Source organism: Struthio camelus, chromosome 8 (genome assembly GCF_040807025.1).
Source record: "Struthio camelus isolate bStrCam1 chromosome 8, bStrCam1.hap1, whole genome shotgun sequence".
NCBI lineage: Eukaryota > Metazoa > Chordata > Aves > Struthioniformes > Struthionidae > Struthio > Struthio camelus.
The window spans coordinates 11,891,764-11,907,320 of NC_090949.1; the positions used below are offsets into that span (position 1 = coordinate 11,891,764).

A 15,557-nucleotide genomic window follows, 5' to 3' on the forward strand; every position below is an offset into this window, starting at 1 on the left:
TCTTTTTCCTTGTCTACACCTTATTTCTAGGTCAATGCTTTATACCTCTCCAGCTGCTCTGGTCACATATTTTATTCCAGTGGCAAGACTCACATACTGCAACTCTTCCTCTATTACATGACCCAACGCACCCCAACATTTCCTATCTGCAAGGAGAATTAGTGTTTTTGCCTCTTGCCATTTTCTGTTTCATTCATTGCAATATCCTTACCTCTGACCTCCACCACTGCAGTGCTTCCCTATTTATGTCTGCTCAGAGTAATACTAGAAAGCCTGTTTCCATGGCTCACTGTTTTCATCCTATCTCCTTCTTCTCTTTGAATTCTTCACTAGTTCCATTTTCTCTACCGCATCACTCCTCAGTTACTTGTCTTTGCTTTCAAGGTCTTTCATTGCTTATAGCCATTTTTTCATTATCAAATATCATCTCCTGCCTTCAATCGGGGAATGATGGCAGTCTCAACTTCTTAAGATTTTCCTTTAATTCACACACAGAAAAACCTTGATATAGAACTCAAAAGGCCACTGTTCTCTTTCAAACCCTTCCGAAAACTTTCCATTGCCACACCCACCACAGAAGACTTTAAGAATGGATGTGCTGAGGTGACTGACTACAATACTGTCAAATATTACATCACTGCTTCTTTGTGTATGCAGCCTTTCTTTCTATGTCATGTCTGTGAAGACCGACAATCATGTCAAGCTCTCCTAGGCACTATAAATACTGAAAATAAAAAATAATCTTCCCCTCTTTAAAAAAGAGAATTAATCCTAGGCTACTTAACAACTCCTAGATCAAGGGTCAAGCCAGTAGCCTAGACGGGAGAACAGTGCGTCACATGAACTCCACTTTGCTCAATAATGCTAGATACCCTGTCTCTCATACGTACAGATATAAAGAGATTTCTTACTTGCTTGTTCTGTCCATTCCGTCGTCATCTTCATCCAAGGCAAAATCATGGTTACTGAGATGCTGGTTGAAACGTGTCTGGAGGACAGAAAACTAACTTTGCAATTTTTGCTTATTTTTACTAATTCATTATTATTCACTAGCTGTCCCTTTATTCACTTAAAATTTCTGAGCACTTGATGCGGAATACCACATCCTGATCAAGTCTTTTAAAGATTTTTATAAGAGAATCTGGACTCCTCAAGCACCCACAATAAAAGAACAAAACTGTATTTTTCTTCATGGCGTATAGAGTTCCTCATTATTTATGCAAAGCCTTGATTAGCACAAGCAAAAGTGTGGCCATTGGAGGTAAAGCATCAATCAAGTCTACAAGCTACTCTTTCTTGCAAGTACATTAGACAACGCACTGTGGTTTACTATTTTCTACCAGAAATATTTTCCAAGCTCTGAAGTTGATGTGGTCTACTCAGCATGAAGGAAAATGGATTTCTGGAGTAGCAAACACAAAACAAGCCAGGAGTCACTTTATATAACTATATTTATGCAAGGGTGTTAAACAGAAGTGCAGAGTAAATAGTGCGCCAGCTCGAAAATTGTGCACTAAGAATACCTTTGCACAGGAGAATTTACTGTAAAACTACAGTTACCTCACAGCTTGTGTACACTCATAACATCCCATGGGGAGCTAGTGTAGAGTAGCTTGTGTGCTGTAAATTCACACACTACCATACTGAGTACTCACTAGCCCGTTTTATCACACTCTTATTTAGCACTCAGAACCAGGCTGAAGATTTTTACTGCACATGAAAAAAAGGTCTCTATCTCAAACAGAATATTTAAGTCAGACATTTTAGTTACTTGTGCTTCACAAAAGAAAGAGCGCCTCAAATTCTGTGCATTTCTAATTCTTGTTCTGTATTTAAAACACAAAAATTAACTATGCACGCAATCAATCCACAGAAGAGATTTTGAACCTTGGAAAACCGACCGTAATTTAAAGATATATGGACAGAATTTGTGCAAGAGAAAAACAGTGTTAGTTAATTTTAAAGAAAATCATACACTAGTATAAAGAAGTGTTACTGCCCATATCTCATTATGCAGCTCACTTAATGCCTAACCATACAACAAGCACCTCCGATGGGGAGGAAATATGGCCTTAATTTCAGACTTTGGAAATCGTGTACTTCAGAGTCTGGAAATCGCGTACTGTGAGGATTTCAATATGTCACCTATTACAGATGTCGTCAGTGTTCTACACGTACTCGGACACTGTAATATAGCATCTGTACTGTAATAGAGCATCTGTAATTTTTTCCCCCACTATTGTCAGGAACATCTCAATGTATACTCTTTATAGAATGACACATTTTTTCTTGTTCAACAAGAGAGGTTTTAATTAATAAAGCAAGTTTTGATAATACTTTTTCTATAGTTCTTTGTGCACTACTTTATTAGCAAGTGAAAACATGTGGCTCTTAATGTCTAAAAGCAAGTAACCGCTGATAAAAACAAGAGAATTAGTTAATACTAAAAACCAGAAAAGAACCCAAACTAAGCCTCATGCTGAACCAAAAGAAAAATGGACTGTTGATATTTATAATGTATTCTAGAGATAAATACATTTTAGAACATATTCTCCATTGACTTTTCCTTAGCTCAGCAGAACAGCAAAAACAGTATTCAGATGTAGTATCAAGGAGATAGGACCAATTTAAGAAAGACTGTTTAAGTGAATATAAAAATGGGAATGCTTAGGAAATATTCCAGCTAAATCTAGTAAAACAATTTTGAATAAATAAGTCATCATAAGATACAACTTATTTGACATGTAATAAAATAATATTTTACAATTAGTTATTACCATTTTATAATTAGCTACTACTAAGCAAGTTAAGAGTAACTTTTAAACTTTGAACAGAAATGGCTGGACTTTATTATTTTATTGCAGAGAGGCAACATCAGTAATAAAACATTTAGAAATGTCTAATGGAATCAAGTATCAAAAACACAGCACTAAAATCCCACATGCATGTAACCCTAAAAAACATAGAACCGTAACACTATAAAAACAGTAAACAACATTAACAACATTAGACAGACTGGCCTCAAAGATACTGACCCAATTATCAGAAGACACCTAATGAATGTAATCCAGACATATTTAATATCACATAAACTGGCAAGTATTAGAGGATGGCTCACTGGCCATCGCAGTGGTTGTACATCTCACACCAGGGTAATCATCTGATTCTCAGCCCACACCATGCTAAGTAAAAGCATTTTAGCTATTCCTTTCATTGAATTTACAGAATAAGTTTAACAGAAGGCAGGCAGACTTCCTCCCAGTTTCGTGAGTTCTTTGCATCATTCCCATCATTACGGCAATCAATCGTATCACAGCATGTAACTAAAGGGAAGGTGAACCACTCTGATTCAATTGATATTTTTTAATTACCGATTACTGCCACAATGACAGTCACTGTTTTCAGTTTAAAAGTTGCCGTTTTAAGTATTTATCGTCACTGGGGCAATTAAAATATTTTATTACTATAACACCGAGAATTCACTGCTTCCCCAAGGAAATTCTGACTGACACATGACACATATGGCTTTCATTTAAATTAAAGCCCTAATCCTAGAACCGACGCTTGGATCACAAAACCCTTTGCCTCTGCCTCATTTGCTTACGATTTGCATCGGACTTAGGCATTTGCCACCACAGAGAGTTCTACTGATAGAAAGACAAGATTTTGAGGGAGGGACGACTCTTTAAAACATTGAGAGATTTCAGACAAACAAAAACAAAACAACTGGCATTTGTTTATCTGCAGATGGATTAATTCTGTCAATGGAGTAAAATCCCACAAGATAATACTCACTGGTGTGTCAAAATGATAAATAAGGTTTCAAAGAGCATAGATGTCAAGTTAAAAAAAAAGTTGCATTTTTGAGAAACAGAAACTGAGTAAAACTGATTAGAATTGGCAAACACCACAGGCCTAATAGTTACCCCTATCTTTGCTCCTCTGAGCATCTACTGACAGTGTTAGGTAAGTATATTAGCGAAAACAGGAGTAACATCATATAAAGGAGCGTAACAGAACATATGCCTATAAGCAAGAAAAAAACCATCTTCTAGTCCCTGATGGTCAGGCTCTCTGAAAAAGTAACTTTTGTTCCCAATTTAAATGTTTAGGGGTACAAAATCATAAAGAGAGATTTTCAAGAACTAAACTAAATAAAATAGGATTTACATATGAAGAAAAACAAGGGGGAAGGGGAAGGAAAAGAAAATATCTGGCTGTAAATAATGACGCTCTCTACAGTTCACAGCTCTGTGAGCTGGCCACTAAGACAACAAGCAACATATGTTTTTGAATAGATGACTTTCCTCTAAGAGCTGTAATAAAAATAACTGCAAGGGAGAGGTATGTCCAGACTGCTTTGCAAAAAAAAAAAAAAGAAAAAGAAAGAACAAAACTCTTAATAAATTCCAAAAGGAGAACCATAAATCTTTTTCAAAGCTCCACTAGGCGAAGTGACATAGTATGTGCACCTGCAAATGCTGTCAAAGTCATTTAAGAAGCTCTTCCATTACTGACGTACCCTGCTGTTTGCAGTTATTTAAGCTTTTAATTTCTCTCTTTTCTGCATTTTGAAGTGTGTAACCTTTTTTATACTGTTTTATGAAAAAAGGACAGGACAGACTTCTGTTTCCTTCCTGATCAGCATTCTAATAACAACCAGACCATTTAAATTTATTACCCCAAGAAATAATATTGTAACACTCCTTTCTTGCTGCACCAGAACTTTATAAAGTCTTAATAGACTGCTGTCATGCTTGTTTCTATAAAACACAGCAACAAACTTCTTAAAACTACTCAACTGTTTTGCTTCTTCCAACTAGTTCTGCTTACGTAACAAATCTATCATTTCATATACCTACTCTGTCTAAACATAAACACAGACCCAACTTCAGGCATTTCATGTTTTTCTCATCTTCCTCAGGACAAAGGCACCCCCACCAGAAGAGCCCATCTCTCACCTGGCTCAGCGTACAAAGAAGGCGACAGCGGGCAGAAGCCGACGAGCCCACGCTCTGTGCCAGCCGCACTGCTGACCCCCGCGCCTGCGCGGGACGTGCGGAGGAGGGACAGCAGGACCAGCAGGGGGACACCTCTGGCACCCCAGTTCCTCCAGGTACCATCATGCCCTGGAACCGACATGCATCACTTCTAGAAGTACCACACAACTGCAACTGATAAGCTCAAAAAAGCAATTTGGGTGCTGTTGCATCTCCCCTTTTCCAGTAGTGGTAGGCAAATTGCCTTTAGTTTTGAACACATTACTTTAATAATAAACCTGTGGCAACTACCTAATCATATCTGCCCTCTTTGTTTTCCACTATGCTCCAAAATCGCATTCCGCAAGTGATCTGCTACCTATACAGCCGCAATAAACGCTAGTCACAATGAAATCAGCAAAAGTAGATGGCAACAGTATAGATGCGGGTAGAACCAAAAGAAACAAAAATAGTTAACAGTTCTCTTGTGCTTGTTGGTAGCCTAATAAAAGTACTACCCTGGCATAAAACTCTCAAAAATGTAGATAAAACACATGAATGCGAAAGGATTTGAACGCAAGATAGTTCCATTGTTGACTGAGCATAAAAGACAGTCTTTGACATATCAGCTTTTTATTTAACACTAGACCTTTCAGAAGCATAACTTTCTGGAATGAGTGCTTATCGATCAGTACTAAGGCAGCAAGTTTAATAAGGCTGCTGCCATTAATTGTCCTTGAAGTGAGAAACAAATAATCTTTTGATAAATGGCAGCACATACATAATTTCAGATTTACTAGGTAGTCAATGCATCAACACATACAGACTTTCAATAAAAGAAAAATATCCAGTGTGGTTTAAATCTATGTAGTACTGTCTCCTTTTTCTTAACACTTAAAGATTATTCATTCAGTAAGACAAAGCAAAATAAAGAAAAGCTCGCTATTATTTATGCTTCAGTATTTTATTTTACCTATCCTCCCCCACAGCAGCACTCAGACATAATTATGGCTTCATCTCCAGCAGGGAGGCAAAAGATCTCTCAATCAAACTTTCTAGTTAAACACAACCCATTGCTTCCTTTCCAGTTAAAGACTGTGAAGGAATGGATAATGAGATCACAGGAAAAGTACTTCACATTACACTCCACGAGAGGCGAGACTGATGTGGGAAGGAAGAATATAGAGATAAAACAGAATTACAGTTAACAAACTTTCTCTTCTTCAATACCTTTCTTTTTCTGGAATGTCATACAAACAACCACAAGCTTAATTAGAGGTACTCCTTGGAATATAAATTAGCTATAGGAACACCAAACGAGGATAAACATAAGAGTAATTCTGGGTGAACACCTAGAAGTAGTAGTCCCTTCAAAAATTTAATTGCATGCTTCTACTCACAGAAAGTAACATAAAGTAGCAATGCCTCAAAAAATAGTGTTTTGATATCTGAAAAGCTGCCCTGGATACAAATTAAGCAGATACCCTCTAAGGCACAATATTTCTGTAAGTTTGTTTTTATAATATGGGACTCATGGATTAACTTCAAAAACTATTAACAGAAGCTAAAGATTTATCTTTCCTAGGACAGAAGCCTTCTCTGCTTTGACCGGTTCAGATGTACAGCTGATACATTTGAAAAAACACAAAGCTGCTGGAAACATCCACGACACAAGACAGTGTCAGTGATTTGGAGATCCTGTTAATTAAAACAACAGGGAAACAGGGATCCACACAGAAAGCAGGTTCCCAATGGCAAAGAGAAATCATTTTCTGTGAAGAGCCTGCAAGAACAGGCAATCCCTCAAAATCTGTTCAAAGACATAGTCAATCAGAAACTCATCGACAAGAGTATGGGGATAGTTCTCTGAAACGGGAAGTAACCTGTAATATAATAGAGATCGTCACTGTTTAACTTCTGTAAAGTCAATGGAATCACATTCGTTTCCCTGTTGAGGTAGGACTTATTATATTAACGGCGATATATTAACTTAGGCATGGATAGCACATTATTTATGTTCTGAATTATTTCAGTGAAAAATTGACAAAGTTTAAGCTTCCTAGCTTTTATATATGCTGTACTCCTTAACACAGTAAACTAACCATGCTTTTGCTCATAAATAATAGTTGGTTTTTCTTCATAATAGCAGGTGAAGTTTCATTTTCTCTGAAGAAACACAAAACACTTTTTCAGAAAGTCCACACCATCTCCTATCACCCGAATCAGACTGAGGCCACAGGCTGCCCACAGTTAGGTGTCTTCTCAAAATAGCCAAATCTCTCTCATTCTTCTCAATCACACAGAGATCACAGGCTATGCTTAGTAAAAATGTTCATTTTCAGCTGACACACACCATGGCACCACACCACACGTCATCCTAGCAGCACCAAAGTGCACCATCTGAAGGCAACTTGACTTTACTTTTATTGGGAACAAGCAGACGTGTCAGGCTTTTTAAATAGGACTCCTGAGATTTTCAGTGCTATTTGAAACAATGACAGACAGCAGCTATTTTGTAAGCAACTTGTGTGTGTGTGTGTGTGTGTGCGCGTGTGTGTGTGCGTGTGTGTGTGTGTGTGGACAATTCTATGAATCAGATTCACCTGGCAGAATTTCCAGCTACAAAACTAACAATGAAAAATAACACTTATTTTTTCTTTTTGATGGTTTTTACTGCCCTAGGTTTATCCAATGATCAGTGAAGGGAAATTATAGAATGGAGGGCTGAGAGGGTCACAGTGGAAAAAGGAATAAGAAGATTATGTGAACAGTTGATAGAAAAACCTAATCAATGTGGTATAATGCAGAAAGGCATGTGAAAGGCAGAAAAGGCAGCGTGATTTTGAGGTACAAGGACCTAATTTGCGCCCAGCGTGCCACTTTAGTTATTCAGAGCAGTTGTAAACCCAACTGATTTGATTGAAATATATTATCTATTGATATAACTGCTGAGCAGGTAAAACAGAGATTACTAGTCAAACCAATCTTTCAGTTAAAATGTAAATCAGATCCTTACATCAGCAGAACTATCACATGCCAATATCACTGCTCAAAGTACCGTTCGTAGATCACATAACTCTTTTCAAAGGAAAGATTTTCAAAAAAAACCCAAACATGTTAAGTGAATAATACAAGTGACTGAGGGTAATACAGATGATTGGGGTGTGATCCAAAACACAAACATCATAGACATTGAGACTTCAAGATTTAATGGAAAACCACCCACTATCACAAAACTTCAGATAAAATAAGAACTGAACGGCACTGAACTCTGTACATCAAACTAATGGATGTTGAATCAGCTGATCTGACGGAAGGTCTGGGTGGATGGGCATGCAAACAAAGACACTGATTACAACTGCAAAGAAAAAAGATTATAGCTTAGGAACAAAAAGACTGACACCAAGAACGTTTCTGTCTAAGGCTCCCAAACAGAAAAGTTAGTTAGCAAAGATGAATCCTTCCTGTTTGACACAAGTAGTTTCCTATCCAGGTGAAGGATGTCCTTCTCTACAAGGCCCTGGGAAACATGGATGTAGGGTACTTAGATTTCGATTCCCTTCACTAATTTCAGATACTTAACTTTTGTGTCTAAATTAGGATCTCTGGACAGCAAATAACAGGAAATGGGCAGCAGCAGAATGTAATCTGAGTTTTAGGTAGGCTGAAATTCCCTTTGGTCATGCCTATCTCTCTCCAGTTACTGTAGAAAGAGCCTAGGGTAACACTACTGCTAACTTTAGCATTTCGGTAAGGTATCTAAAATTAGATGGGTTGAATCTAGGCTTTCACATTTGGAGATGCTGAGATCCCTGCAGGAGGAGCTTTCTCCATTTCTTTTCTCTCCCCTCTTGCCCCAAGCCAAGCTTAATTCTTCTTTAATCAAACTTCTTGATTCATTTTTTGTTTTTAGGTACAGAATTAGAGAGAGCAAGAAAAGGTTAGCAAACAGACATCTCCAGAGCTTTAGACTTAAGGTTGTGCTTTGCAAACTTTCAGGCCAGGAGGCAAAAGCAATATGGAAGGGAAGCAGGTGGGCTCACTCCCTCAGTGACAGCTCTTCTGGCTCCTCGCTTCTGCTAGGTGGAGCCACATCACTGTCCCACTTGTTGGTCCTCAGCAACACCAGGCAGAGCATACGCAGCAAATGAAAACGTACAGCAAATATAGCTGTAACATTAAGATGTCAATATATTCTCTTGATGAGAAACTTAACCGAGTTATTTCAAAGAACAATCAAGGGCAGAAAGCTTCTTGCAGTTTCGAAGGTATTTCTTGAAATAGCATTTCTATTTCAGACTCTTTAGAAAAAAATAAAGCTTTGTATATTTAACAGTATGGCTTGTTTGTTTTTATGAGAAAGGCTCTCAGGAGGGTTACTTTCTATTTATTAGTTTCAAAACTAAAACAGGTTATATATTATCCGAAGCAGGCATCTGCTGACTTTTTCACTTATCTCAAAGGTTTCTCAATAGGATCAATCAGAGGTAGACGTGAGGGTGATTTTGCCCTGAAAAGCCAAATATTCCAATAAATGCCAGCAAAAATGCTAGAGCAATTTCCTACCATTTCCCTATTTTTCTACTCTTCAAAAAATTTTTTGAATCATGGTAGTTAGTGGCGAGAGCTCGCAAGCGATGTTTACTGCAGAACTCCGAGAAGGACAGGTGGCAACACAGCTTACATTGGTACATGTGTGTAGAAGGCACAGCAGAACTCTGTCGCTGAGACTTTCCACAGTCCTTCACTTAAAATGATGGAGGAAAAGAGATCAGGAGCAGAGAAAGGGAAAGAGTTCACACTGATAAAAATGTTGAAAAAAAAAGATAAATGCTTTACAAAGATATTACTGCTTCTTTTCTGTTTAAATGTGTTCACTGACTAAACAAAAATCAGTCATTGCCACTGTTTGGAGATATCATCTACTTATATATTAATATAAGGGCGGGGGGAGGGTTGAGCAACGTGGTAATTATAGCTCTACCTGATAGCGGTATTCCTCAAAATAAAAACGTACGTGGTATACAAAAGCATCTAAAATGAGTAAGTTGCATAAAATCCAGATAATCTTTTAGTTTACAAAAATGTAAGGAAGTATTGCTTGATTTGTAAAAGCTCATGCGTCACGAGACTCAAGGTTTCACGCAAGGCAAAGGGTATGTGTGTGCCTGCAGTATTCAGGAAAGGTATCGGAGCCACAAGAGGGCACTCTCGTAATCTACAATCTGAATTTTTGCTGCCTAGGTTTTCCATTTTTAATTAAAAAGAAAAATGACTGCGTTGCAGGATGAAGAGATCTTACTCGACACACCAAGACAAAAGATTCTTCTCCAAATTAAAGGCAGCTAACGATATCAACAACACTTTCAATTATACCACACTAAGCAAACATTTTCTGTAAAATACAGTGTTGAAGTAAGCTTCAGTTAATTAGTAAATTCTGTTTCTTTAGCTAAACATGAAAGGTGTTTTACATTAAAAACTACTAATTATTGTTTATGACATTTGTCAATTTGTAATATTTTTAGTCAATGAGGGTTAAAGCTAGCTCTAGCTATATAACCTAGTATTTTCAGTGGATATTAGGCATGAATGTGATCCCAAACATATTATCTGAATTCAAATATATATAAAGGCTCTTAATCAGAGCTCTTATGTTTTTGTTTTTTAAAAGGAGTTCAGTCCCCTTATATAGAATATCCATATTCAGCACTGCAGGGTCACAAGTATTTTCCAATCTTCTCTCCTCTTTTTGGGTTTCTGGAAAAAAAAACCGTCACAACAGCCCACTCTCATCACCTTTTTCAGGTTAGGAGGGTAAGCAGTTACTCAAAGCCCTTTGTAGCTAATGATTATGTCATTTACTTTACTGGCCATTGTAGGGGTACTGATAAATGGGGCACTGCTGAAGGTAAGGTTACTCTGAACACAACTTCCCGCCTGACACTTGTTATCTTTGTTGAACAGATGCCAAGTATACCTACTGCAAGCTGAATCACATGCTTCCTCGTTATGATGAAATACAGCAATAAATCTGTAAAAGCTACACTTGTGATATACTTTTAAAAAGGAAAAAATGAAATGTAATTCTCTTCTGCTCTGGAATACCAAGAAAAAAGTTTAGACTAACTTGGCTTTTATTTCCTTTATGTAAAAGTGCTTCTCCAACAATAAACATTTTAAAAATATCTTAAGACAGTGAATTTAACTCCTGCAAGGAATGGGAAGTAGTTCATTTGACTACTACGATATATGAACATTAAAGTAGTGCTGAAACACACAGAATCCTGGCAAATTCACACTTAGAATCCAAATGCTTCTATTTTCGTTATGGCTGCAAGTTAGTGCATGCCTAAAGGTACAGATATTACACACATTTCCTTAGAGACACACATATATTGCTAACTTATTAATTATAAAATGAACTTGGAGTTGTTACTCAGTATTCTGCAAATCTGCAAGAATATTTTACTAGTCACTAAATATATTAGGACTATTTAAATCCTGAAATGCTCCATTTTTAATAAGCCACCCCATCACCTGAACAACAGTAAATTCAGGAAGATCATATTATTGAACTCAAAAAGGCCTTCCTGGCATTCTACTTGTGCTCTTAATAAAAATGCTCTCTTTTTCAATATATATTTATTTTGAACAATTTTGTAGAGATCTTATTGCATTTAGGCCCCTGTCTGCCCAGAAATCTGCTTCACCTGGGTGCATATAGTGAAAAGGAATTAAAACAGATTACGCAAAACTAAGCACTCAGTAGTTTAACAGATGTATTAGCAAACTTCATCAATAGCTAAAAGAACTCTGTAATATAGTTAGCAAAGTACTGCAAACAAAACTGAAGCAATCTCATGCTTACGTTCATTTTTATTTTAAGAATTTCAGCTGGAAATTTCTTATATATGGTATCTAATCTATGCAGGAGATAAAACATATCAGAGACCCATTGGATCTAGGCATGAAACAGTTAACAACAGCGCACATGCCAAGGTTTTAATAAGGCTTAACAATAAAAAGCTTCAATCCTCCACTTTCACTAGATTTTGTTGTGGTTTTCCCTTGCTTAGGGCAATCCATCTGTTAATGTTGGACTTGCAATACAGTTAAGCTCGCGTACATATAAAAAGCCCAGAACAGCTAATCTAAGCAAGAGTAAGCTCAAATGCATATTACAGAGATAGATCAATTCATCTTAGGCAAAGATTAATATTGTGCGTGCGTGTGTGCGTGCACGCCCATGCACACACACACGTATGAGTGCAATCAGGTTTCTTTTTTTCTTTAGGAAGGACTTTCAAAACGCAAACTATAGGAGAGCAAGCTGTTCACTACAGTTTGCAATCACATGTTTAATTATTTATCCTCCGATTAGTGTTTGACAGCTATTTTGCATGCTATAATTTGTTTTGATTTACTGTTTTAAAAAAAAATTAAGTCTACTGCAGGTCTGGTAAAAAATATAATAAAACCACCATGACAGCAGCGATAAAGCTTAGTAAATATTCATTGTTAAAAACGGCTCTGCACTGTGACCACTGCTGGTATTCTCACTGGGCCAAACTGGCCTTGTTTTCAATAAAACTAGAGAAGTATCCTTTCCCTTGAGCCCTGTTAGGCTGCGGCTGCAGTTGGAACTGTCATCCTCGCACAAAAGCGAAGGGGTTGGGTTTTACAAACGCAAAGCCTAATTGGGAGATCTTCATGGCTGTACCCTTGACATTTATTAAAGCCTCATCAACAAAACAGGAAATAACCGTACTAATTAGCAGACCCACATACAAACTACTGTTTGTTGGGGTATAAAGCAGATCCACTTTCCATAGTAAAGATGACCCTTCCCTTCTCCCCCCCCAACCCCATCGCCCCTGAACACTGCTATGAACCAATCAGTAAAATGGTCTTGAAGAGGGAAGGAAACTTCTGTATTATATATAGTGCTTTAAATTAAAAAATATTTTATAATATTTCAGGTAACTATTAGTTGGTATTTATGTTTAACTGCTTCCAAGCAGTGAAGAATGAAAAGCTCAATGCATGGATCTAACATGAAGTAAAATCTAACACCAAATTCTTTGTATACACTTGTTGTTTAAATGTTTTATTATGAGGAAGGAGTAATAAAGTGCAGAATTACCTCTTGTATGGAAGTAAGACCACCACTCAGTTTTGTTTTTTGTTTGATTAGGTTTTTTGAGGTACTCAAGTACATTCATGTGGCAACTTAATCAATATCGAATCACTGTTTTAAATATTTATCAAACTGCATGAACTACTGTGTAATTGTTAGGACTGTCCTTATAGTGCCACTAACAGCAATAGGCACCATTCTAGAAATCTGTGTGGAAAGATTCATCTGCAGGGCAGAGAGTTACAGAAAAAAAGATTAAATCTGACAACAGTAACAATCTATGAAATTCACTTGTTTGAAACTATACATGCAGTACAAGATCAAACATAGGCTCTCTTATACATACGCTTGTGAATACCCACCTACATTTATACAAACATAAACTTTAAAACCAGCACCTAGGACTTGCATTTCTGTTCGCTTACTCAAATACTTAAAAGAACAGAAATACGAGTAGCAACAGCAGCCTATCAGTTTTTAAAAACATCTTGCTTTGTTTGCTTCTGAGGAGGGAGACAAAAGTGAGAATACCAGGAAAGAGAGGTAAAAAATCGTGCAAGACCGGAGTTCTCAGGCAGTAATCACAATTTGTTCTTTCCTGCCCGCTGGGCTCACGCGACATTCAGGGCAAGAGCCGGGGAGAAGACACAGGACACTGTTCGCAGCAGGACAAAACGCAGGGCCATTAGTAACACAGCCTTGCTAGTAAACAAACTCTTTGAATACACACATGCATTTGTATATATACACACACATATACATAACACATACATATATATGTATATATTTATGTGTACATATGTACATGTGTACATGTGTATACATACATAGAAACACACACAGGTATGTATATTAAATTATGGTCTGACACGCACTCTTGCTGCCTTGTTTTCAAAAACAAAACTTGACTGGTAGAAATAACAATATTAATAATAAAGGACATAGCAATATACACCTGTATGAACACAGAAGCATACGAAAGTTGAAATGTTCTGTCAGAATACAGGCCTTCAGAAGAATTATTAAATTGTACTGCAGTAAATTATATTTTTTGTATCCCTAGACTCCTGTATTAGCTGCAAATAAGGTGAAACAGCAGGCAGGACTGCCAAGAGGTAAATTAGTATATCAGATTTCTTCTAATAAATGCAGGCCATGAAAATTCACTTGACTATTAAGATGCATTTGTATTATGTATTTACATAGATGCATGCAACTGTAGGTTCACCTCCACTAACCTGTGTATGTTGTTTTATAATGCATTAAAAGCTTTTCAGTGCCTAGTGCCTCAACCTACTAAACTATAGTAGTGGTTGGGGGAGGGGGAAAGGGGGGGGGAAACATTGCTATGAATTAAAGTGACAGCCATCTATTAGTTATCTCTATATTTTAAGAATCTGCTCATGTTATCAGTGTTAAGAGTTGTACTCTCATACACGTAGCATTGTCTGTCTTCTCTCCTGACACTCAGGGAAGAAAATCTGCTGTACACAGGCTCCTCAAAGAACGGAGGTATCACAGCTGTCTGTATACGAAAACATACTGCACACAGCACACTTTATCACCGGCCAAAATGAAAAAGCATACAAAGTAGAACCTGCCTATTACTGCAATATGTAAAGCTAAAAATCAAATGTTATTAGATCAGCTGGATTAAATTTCTCTACTCTCTTCTCATCTGGGGAAGATATATGCATTAAAAATCCATGATAAACATTCATTACATGTATTAAAAACATGCAATAACAATATAACATATAAAGTATAATGTGTACTTATAAAAGTATCTATTGCCAGTAAAAAGATACTAAAAAAAACTATTTATTGGTATCTTTGGAATAAAATTACCAAAATGAACATGGCGATATTAAAACACTTGCCAAAGTTGAGACACTACACCTGTTACCGCAAGTCAGGACTATTAAAGGAACAGAGAACAAAAGGACAAGAGGCTGACACCACATTAACTAGCTGACTTATCAATAAAATAATTAATGATAACTATCTGAGCAAGGTTAAAGGCCATCTGACTCCCAAATTAATTTATTATAAACACAATACTAATGCGTGCCACCATAAGAAACTAAAAAAGACAGCTTAATAGAGATAATATGAATATAGCAAAAGAAGCCTTTATTAAAAACAACATTTAAGACTGAACTAAATTTCTGATCTATACTCATACATTTCTCTAATAGGAATCCATAAAATGATACATTATGCTGAGTAAGTTTTTCAGTACATCAGTCCTTCAATACTTCTAGCTGTCATGTAACTATTTTATACTTTGATATCAGATATTTTGAGCCATTAATAAAACTCAGTGTTTGCTTCAGAATTTTAATTGCTGTCTGAATAAAACTTTAAAGTGATTTCTTTTGCAGACATTTTTCTAGCAATCGATCTGCTTTCTGAATCTCCTATTTTTTCCCTCTCAA

At 36.8% G+C, this 15,557-nt stretch overlaps 2 protein-coding genes across 6 annotated transcripts in view; one reads left to right on the top strand and one right to left on the bottom strand.

Moving 5' to 3' along the window:
- Positions 1-11,534, top strand: part of CRB1 (crumbs cell polarity complex component 1) — a 166,212-nt gene extending 154,678 nt beyond the window's left edge. For both annotated transcript variants that reach the window (XM_068952099.1, XM_068952095.1), the window contains one exon: positions 4,925-11,534. In XM_068952099.1, the coding sequence (XP_068808200.1) occupies positions 4,925-5,155 (231 nt within the window). In that variant the 3' untranslated portion in view covers positions 5,156-11,534. The remainder of the gene's footprint in view (positions 1-4,924) is intronic.
- DENND1B (DENN domain containing 1B) overlaps positions 1-15,557 on the bottom strand; it is a 174,519-nt gene that overhangs the window by 8,779 nt on the left and 150,183 nt on the right. For all 4 annotated transcript variants that reach the window (XM_068952102.1, XM_009669765.2, XM_009669764.2 and 1 more), the window contains one exon: positions 912-988. In XM_068952102.1, the coding sequence (XP_068808203.1) occupies positions 912-988 (77 nt within the window). The remainder of the gene's footprint in view (positions 1-911; positions 989-15,557) is intronic.